This window comes from Austrofundulus limnaeus, unplaced genomic scaffold (genome assembly GCF_001266775.1).
Source record: "Austrofundulus limnaeus strain Quisiro unplaced genomic scaffold, Austrofundulus_limnaeus-1.0 Scaffold22, whole genome shotgun sequence".
Lineage (NCBI taxonomy): Eukaryota > Metazoa > Chordata > Actinopteri > Cyprinodontiformes > Rivulidae > Austrofundulus > Austrofundulus limnaeus.
Window position 1 is genome coordinate 332,844 of NW_013952424.1, and position 8,997 is coordinate 341,840.

Here is an 8,997-nt window from a genome sequence, read left to right on the forward strand (position 1 = left end):
CACACACACACACACACACACACACTTGCATAGCTATCCGTTTGAGGACATTCCATTGACTTCCATTACATTTCTACAGCCTAACCCTGACCACAAACCCTAAGGTTAACCTCACAGGTACCTACCTGACCCTAAAACTAACATAAACTCAATTCACAACTTGATCCTAAACCCAATCTCCAACCCACCAATGGCATTTAAACCAAATGAGGACTTGACTTTTGTCCCCAAATGCACCAGTTGTCCTCAAATGTAGGCATTTTGTCTTAAAATTGCCCCCAAATGTCACCAAACACACACACACACACACACAGACACACACACATACACAGATTCGCCCAGCTATCCATTTGGGGACATTCCATTGACTTCCATTACATTTCTACAGCCTAACCCTGACCACAAACCCTAAGGTTAACCTCACAGGTACCTACCTGACCCTAAAACTAACCTAAACTCAATTAACACCTTGATCCTAAACCCAACCCCCAACCCACCAATGGCATTTAAACCAAATGGGGACTTGACTTTTGTCCCCAAATGCACCAGTTGTCCCCAAAGGTAGGCATTTTGTCTTAAAATTGTCCCCAAATGTTACCAGAAACACACACACACACACACGCACGCACGCACGCGCGCGCGCGCGCACACACACACACACACAAAAATAAGCATTTACTTTTCTAATAATCCCCAAATTTACCAAGAAACACATCTTATCTCCTCTGTCCAACTGTAAGTTCAAAGTCACTGTAGTTGAGATAATCGCCTGCTTGTGTCTGTTGTAACTATTGAGTTCCGACATTGATTGCAATTACCTGAGGCTGCCACATCAGCAATTGGTCTCTTTGTTACGTAAGCCATGAATCCCACAATGGAAAAGATGACAAAGCCGGCAAACATACTGGTAAAGGAGTTGATGCAGCAGACGATGATAGAATCTCTGCAGGGGAGATAGACAAAGCGCAAGGCAGCCATTGTCACGCCTGTATCAATTCCTTATCAACTCGTCACACATTGTGGAAAAGCGAGGGGTGGGGGGGAGTTGAAAGCCATTTTGCACCCTTCATTTGTACAGCAGCTGAATACATTCATACTGACCTGTTCTCGTTTAAAATGGCAGAAAGGTATAGACGTTTCAGGATATTTAAAAGCCAAATCAAACATAATTGTTCTCCTAAAAGCCTACCCTTGAAGGCTACAGTGTGACACATGTGTAACTGCAYACAAGATGGAGCCAAATCAGTGGCTGAAGGGTCAAATTATCTCAAAACTACAACAGTGTCATAGCAACAACAACAACATATTCCCTGCAGGAGAATTCTGCACATTCACCTTAAAATAATCTGTAGGTGATTTAGGACCATTTTTTGAAGCTGAGTCTGAATAAAAGCATGTTTGATTCCTGTTTTTAAATGTACCTTCAAGTGTGACATTCAATCACATACCTGTAGACGTTGTTATTGAAGGGATTGTAGCTGCCAAGTGCAATCAGAGAGCCTAATCCCAGTCCATAAGAGAAGAAGATCTGAGTGGCAGCGTCGAGCCACACCTGACACATAAAGGATTAGAAAACATCCACGTCCTCATTTCAGTCGGTGTTTGAAACAGTAGCATGAAATGAGTGTTTGCATTGTTTGCACAATGTTATGTCTGAGCAGCCCACTTCTAGGTGCTCAGTAAGTCCTCCTTGGTCACCTTTGTTGATCTTTTTTTTGTAAAGTAGCTGTATGCTGCTAAAAATCCAACCCAACTGAGAGCTCACCTCAGATTCCTTCAGCTTGTCAAAGTCTGGAGTGATGTAGAAGAGAATTCCATCAAACGCTCCAGGCAGAGTGATGCCACGGCAGAACAGGATGAACAGCATGAAGTAAGGATACGTTGCAGAGAAGTACACCACCTGTGAGACACAAAAAGAGTAACAGTTTTACAACGTGTAATATTCACACTTGAAGCATGTGTTCTGCATGGCAACAAAAAAGCTAAAAATGAAACGCTGAATTGCTCAACTGGTGAGTGTTCTGGGTTACTGTGGCACCGTCCCCACTGCACTGCACTGTGCCCAAGTCAGTCACTCCTCAGAGGCAAGGTGACAGCCGAATTAAAGGGTTCAGCATGCTTTCACTGCGCTTTTACCTTCTTATCTGAACCACTTTTGCTCCTGTGCTGTCAAAGCCTGCACTGTTTCATTTAAAAAAAAGAAAACTATGCATCAAAGCTTGTTGTAGTTTAACACTCAATGATAGACGTGTATGTAACTGTATTTCATTTTTACTCAAAATTGTGATTATTTTAGACCATTTTTCCCCTGTATTGCCCAGCTCTAATAGATATGGTTGCAGTGTATAAACTCAGGCCGGTGCTTTTACACTACCAACACAAAAGATCTTTAAAGTACAGTTCTAGAGCCACAGTTCCTGTGATATGTTGAATTCTATAACAAGTATTCATAATCATTATAGATTAAAAAACTCTTATAAATCAGTTGTTTATATTACAATACTAAACTGAGTGATGATTTATGATTTGAATGGTGAGTTGGGATGTACATGCTATGTTCTTTTTATTTCACTATGGTATTATGTGGTCATGATTTCTTGTACTTATTGTCTTTTTGTTGAAGTTGTATTGGCTGTTTTTGTTTTAAAGTGTTTTGATGTTTTGTTGTTGTGGACTCCAGGATGAGTGGTCTATGGTAGAAACATGAGGATCCAATAAAATCAAATGAATCAATTTTAGGTAAAATCTATTGAATAAAAAGATGAAACAGTGTTGAGTTTTATGCTAACATAAAAATGTTGATATCGCCAACAAATTAAAGTTTAAATGATYATTTATTTATGTTAATTTGTAGATTAATGTGTCTCTGAGAAAACTAAATAAAACTTACTAAAACAAAATATTGCCTTCTTTGACTCTATATCTCCTCTGATCTGTAAGTCATAGGGATGTATTTTGGTAAGAACACAGTGAACCTTGTTCAACTACTTGGAAACAGACTCCAAGTTGGCAGCATCTTTCATCCCAGTAAGCTTTTTTTAAATTTTATGTTGCTGTGTTCACACTTTTCTTTTTAGTGTACGCACTTTGCCAGTCCAGCTGACCCCCTTCCAGATGCAGAAATAGACGAGCACCCATGCAATGGCGAGCGTGATAGCCAGTGGGATCCTGACCTCCCCGGGCTTCTCCAGACCGTCCGTGAGCTGATGCATGTTACGCCTGCAGGGAAGAAGAAGAAAAGCAGCCTCACTGCAATGCACAAAGGCATGTTTAATCTCATACATGCGGCGTGCACGCGTGCGTGCACATATATGCCAACACATGTCTTGATATTTACAACGAGCCTCTTCGTGACTGTTTTCTTAGCCCCAAAGCTTTTCAAAGACACCACAGTCAAGAGAAATCATGCTCCTGTGCATTATCACATTTTTCCTTCTTTTACTGCAGATTTTTTTTGCATGTACACAGGTTTTGCTATTCTCATGTCCTTGAGAAGATTTTGCGCTAAAGGATTGAATTCCCATGCAAATTGTCTGATGTGACCCCATATCCTTCACGCAAGGGGACATGACCTAATCGGCTTTATTTTTGTTACAGCAAAGCAGTCCAAAGAAACTCAGCAGTGCGACTTACTCCCAGAACTCTACCACAGCACTGGTGAGGTTTGTGGTGTCTGTGATGCTGTAGTTGGTGTAGCAGCGGTCTGTGTTCCAGGCATTGCCACAAGTTTGCCATGGCAGCTCCTGAAAATAATTTAAAAAAGAGCACATAGAAATGAGAAGACAGCTCTTTTTCCTTGAACCCCCCTCTCCCATCGCTGGGTCCTTTTCTCTCTKGCTGTCAAGCAGCCAAGACCGTGATGCTCATTTGGGACATTGAGATTTCATGCTTTTCTCTGAAGAGTGAATGCTTCATTGCAGAATGCATTTATCAATACCTTGTGTAAGGCACTAATTATGCAGGAAAGGAAGTAATAAAAGTCATACACTGCTGAGGGTTTTGTAGTCTTACATAAGAGATGCTGGCAAAAAGCCTGACACATGACTAAAGTAAATCACTATGTAAAGATACTTCAAAAAACAACAACTATGCTTTGCATGAAAATGCAAAAGCATAAAGTTCAGACTTCTGGATTGTCCTAAATTACACATGAATGAAGGAGATGAATGAGGGAGGGGTGTGGGATTTTTTTTGTATAAACATACTCACAGCAGTGAAGGAGTTGTATAGATAGTAAATAGCCCAGCAAATGATTACAATATAGTAGATATTGAGCCAAAAGGACAGAACAGCTGCAGCTAGACCCACACCTAAAACAACCACAAAAAGCAAAACACAATTGTGATGTTATGTTTGTGCTAAAAAACAAAAACAAAAACAAAAAACAAAAAAACAATAGAAGGGTCACATGTACAAATATACAAAGGTTGTACTTCTTTGCTCAGTAACTCTATTTACAACCTCGCCTGCTGGTCTACATCACCCTTCCAGAAGAGCTCATGACCTTAACATTTACATTAAAATATATTTTACCTTTGAAAATTGGAGCCAGTTTCCACACTCCAAGTCCTCCAATGGAGGTGTACTGACCAAGAGCCGTCTCCAGAAAGAACAGAGGCATGCCAGCAAATACCAGCGTCAAAAAGTAGGGAATCAAGAAGGCCCCTGAATAAAAGGTGAGAAGCAAATGTGTGTAAATAACGATACTTCACATTTCACCAATTTTAATATAATCCAGTAAGGTAAGGAATTTGTTTCAAAGTGCGCCCAGGACACTGCATTTTTTATTGTGCGTAATTACGCACGGAAATACACTTTAAGATCGCTTTTATTTTAAAGTATCCGGCAGCAAACTGTCGCCTATTGATGTCAGGATTTTTGCATTCCTTTAGTTGTGAGGGAAATGGCCAAAAAAATAAATAAAAAATCCTGATTACCTCCGCCGTTCTTGCCACATAAATAAGGAAATCTCCAGACATTTCCGAGTCCGATTGCGTATCCCACACAAGACAGAAGAAAGTCAAATTTCCCAACCCACGTTTCCCTCTCGGGTATGTCCTTTTTCGTCTTCTGCACCTTCACCACCAACGTTTTGGGTTTGTCATTTGGCGTGCTGGCTGCGTCATTCACCGTCTCCGTTTGGACATGTCCGTCCGAGGCTTTGGTCCCGTTTGTAGCCATGGTGACGCTCTGTGTCGGATAGTCCTGACCAGTGGAGAAGTGGTGGTTTCAGCACCGGTCCAGGCAGATCGCAGCTTGTCCGTCCCGTTTCAACCAGAGAGGAGCTGAGAGAACAGCCGGAGCGCGTGAAGAAGCAGGAGCAGAATCAGGGTCACTTCAGCGGACAACTCTGAAAGCATAAAGTGTAAATATTAAAAATTTGTCAATAAAAAAAGAAAAAAAAAAGAAAAATAAACTCTGAATATGGGATGTCAGGTTTTGATAAGGGGGTCAAATTTGTGTGAGTTTTGTTGAAGAACTGCACAATCAGTAAAAAATATAATTCAATGTCAAAATGTTTGACTTAAAAATAAATATGAAACATTTTATATAATTTCCCCATGCTCTATAATTTATGCAAGATGCAGGTATAATTTTAGGCATCTTAAACATAAATTATTTCATTTTCATTACCTTTTTTTTCAGAAGAGAGGGGGGAAAAATGCCCCAAGGTCTGTGAACCCCTCAGGATAAAATAAAGACTTCCCACAAAATAGGAAACACTTCAAATGGCCTGAAGTGAATCCATGTTAGCAGAAATTTAGAGCCTACTCTTGTCCTTGATTCATTGTGCTCTAAATTCAATGGCCCACTTCCCACAGCTCCCGTACAAGAGCAGAGCAATTAAACACATTTAGGAGTCAGTCGCAACCACCACGTCCATTGAATCACCTGAAGAGGCTAACAACTCTTTGGAGGCTCCAGTTTCAGTTTGCATTTTCATCTGTGATCAACAAGACAGGAGCGGACAGTTTAGAGGCTTATTTTTTATGTAGTAAATAATTTGTTTGATTATTTACAATATATGTTTAATACTGAAATGTTGCTTTCCAGATCCTGAATTGATAAACATATGCTTTTATATATACATATATAATTTAAATGTTTCAGGGTTAAAAAGAAACATTCTGTTCTTATTATAATTGGCTGAAACAGAGCGCGCTCTGTCAGCTGGGAGAGGAAGCAAAACGGGAAAAAAAACATTCAGGATGTCTAACCTATGTTTTTTTTTACACATACATATTAGATTTTTCTATCCTAACTTAATGTTTGCTTTGAAGAGACATAAACGCTCCAGACATGATGACATAACCGGGGAGCAGAATTTTGCGCGCACGTTTTTTTTCCATTTAATTTTTAATTTTTCTTTTAAAAAAAATCATTTAAAAAATGTGTACATAACATTAAGCACATATGTCAACCGGGCTGAAGGATCAAACGCGCACATTTCCACCGTGAAATGAGCCCTGCTTTCCCTCAGGTGAAGTGCAGTCATACAGCCGCGCACTGTGCCAAATTCTGCACATCTGCGCACCACTTTCCTCAAGTCGCATCTCAAGGGAGAACCAGACACATTCATAATAAATAATAATAAGAAACATTAGAACTTACGATGAAATCAGCTGATTTGACAGTTCCCAGCACGTTGAGGATCCAAATTAGGGGGAGACAAMGTTATTTCCTTTTAACTGCTGAGAGTAAAACCAAGGTGAAAACTTTTTTTTTTAAATCCGGCGACAGGGAGCAGGAACCTGATCCTCGAGGGAGGGGAAGATGGTGACCAAGTGCGTCTCGGAAAGCGAGGTGCTGTCCTTAAAGGAGTGGTGCTGAAAGAGAGGAAGGGAGAGAAAACGGGGAACGGAGCTGCCGCCGACTGACTTGAAGCGAGCAGGGACGTAACATGGAGCGCATTGGATTTTTTCCCTCTCATCTACATAGCGTCAATGTCACCTCAAAGTCGACCCACCCCAACTCCAACATTTCCACCACTGAGATGGCAGCGGGTTTGAGAGAGGAGCATCCTCTTGTCTCAGGGTTTTATATCCTTACTCATGCAGCAACTTGTCTCTCTGTCCCACCTTCTCCCCTCCTTTCTGACTCACCAAAGGGTCAGTTGAAGCATAATAAGGTTTACTTCCTTCTGTTTGATCAAAATCCCTTTTAAGGTTAACTAAATACCATTCCCTTGCCATTAATCACCCAGGCAACAATTTGAACCACGGTTTTGAGTCCCTGAACTTAGAGTTGTTTACATTTCAGGACGCATGGGAATTAAATAAAAGAAATACACAATTTTAAACATTCCTATTTGGGCTAAAAATAATGTTGCATCAATTACAGGCGCGCAGAGAAGGATGCCAGTAGGCTGGTGTTGCTGCTGGAAAACCATGATAAGAGGGTCCCAGCCAATAAAACGAAGTCAGGGTGTGTGAGATAAATTGAAAACTGGGCTCATAATCTTCTTAGCCCGCTGTTTTCTAAAATGAAATACCCATGTGGAACATCCCAAATGAGAAGTCCTAAAGCTGACTTTAACTCCTGCATSGAGATGAAATATCCACGTCTCAGTGGGAGATTTTGGCTCTCTTGAGTTCGAGTCTTCAGAAAGAGTTAGAGTTAAACACAAAAGGTTCATCAGCTTTTTGGAATGTCACATTTGTGATAAAACGTGATAGTTCAAATGTTTATTTTTTTTCACACCCTGATTGCAAAAAAAAATGTTTTTGAGAGGAACTGATAAGAGTTCAGGTCTTATTTGATCCTAACCAATCCTGACAGATGTATCCAATATCTGGTTATAAAAAATTATGTTTTGACTTTTCTCCTTGCAAAATAATTAGCCCACATAATCAGCCAGTGACACAAACATGACAAAGGTTTCAACAATTTTGTTTAAAAAAAAGAAGCAGATTGTATGTCCATCATAAACAACAACACAAAGACAGGGAACGATGATTTTAATTTCATGCTCATTTTACAGTTCACCATGGATYAAGCTCATGTCTTTATTTTCATACATTTTTGCCTTTTTTTAATCCCTCCCCAGCATGCTGCAGGTTTTGAATCGCTGACACAGTGCTGAAAAACCCATCAGCCGAGAGGAAAGAAAAGAAAGCCCAGATGGTGAACCAATTAGGGGTGAGCTAACCTATGATATGAGACAAAATTTACTATATTCTAATCTCGAACAGGCTGATAAGCCCGCGGGCTGCAGCACCTCTGATGTGCAGAAAGCCTCCCATTAGCCTGCAGCGTCCACATGAAGGGGACTGAAAATGTTACTCTGACGAGAGAGCGCTGCTGGTGCTGCGCTTTGTGGCCCCGGCCCCACCTGATGGTGAGCCTGTGTGCACTGGAGCTTGTAATTACAGAAGGAGGTGGTAGTAATAGAGAGTAGCGTGGCGGCAAACACACAGGCAGACAGCTGGCCTCCTGTCGATTTCACTACTCTGGCAAAGGCGACAAAAAGTGATGCTCTCAAGCCACAGAGCAGATTACTGCTCATGTGGAAAAGACAAAAGAGTGATACAGATGATGACAGTGCAAATAGTTTGATGTATTTTATATTTCTGGCACATCCTTTTRTACACACATCATCTCAGGGCGAAATGAGACTTTGCATCAGGGGTGACAGTCTCAAAAAACTTGGTAAAACTGGAACTTGGAAATTTACGTCTGAGGTAAATATCTGCACAAATGAGACCAGAAAGGTGCAGATAACAGTAAATAAGGACRCCCACTGCCATGCAAATGATGCCTTACAGAGACAAAACTACAATATGTCTGCAGGCATTATTTAAAAAAAACATTTTTAATTTTAATTAGAGCCACATTTAGCATTAAAACCCTACTCTACAATTTATTTAACAATTTCTGCTTTTAGAAACACCTTACTAATTAATATAATAATTTAAAAACACATGCAAATAGTTTCTAGCATAACTATTTAAGGCTACATCTGTGTGTCACAAGTCAAATTATTGCACGTAAACAGAA

At 40.4% G+C, this 8,997-nt stretch overlaps 1 protein-coding gene across 1 annotated transcript in view; it reads right to left on the minus strand.

Moving 5' to 3' along the window:
• The window catches only part of slc6a1b (solute carrier family 6 member 1b), a 13,415-nt gene extending 6,290 nt beyond the window's left edge, over window positions 1–7,125 (minus strand). Inside the window, exons 1-9 of the mRNA XM_014004112.1 lie at window positions 6,613–7,125; window positions 4,938–5,350; window positions 4,534–4,665; window positions 4,210–4,310; window positions 3,634–3,743; window positions 3,087–3,219; window positions 1,766–1,900; window positions 1,449–1,552; window positions 819–943 (exon numbers count right to left, since the gene is read on the minus strand). Of these exons, the coding sequence (XP_013859566.1) occupies window positions 819–943; window positions 1,449–1,552; window positions 1,766–1,900; window positions 3,087–3,219; window positions 3,634–3,743; window positions 4,210–4,310; window positions 4,534–4,665; window positions 4,938–5,181 (1,084 nt within the window). The 5' untranslated portion in view covers window positions 5,182–5,350; window positions 6,613–7,125. The remainder of the gene's footprint in view (window positions 1–818; window positions 944–1,448; window positions 1,553–1,765; window positions 1,901–3,086; window positions 3,220–3,633; window positions 3,744–4,209; window positions 4,311–4,533; window positions 4,666–4,937; window positions 5,351–6,612) is intronic.
• Window positions 7,126–8,997: the final 1,872 nt, after the last annotated feature.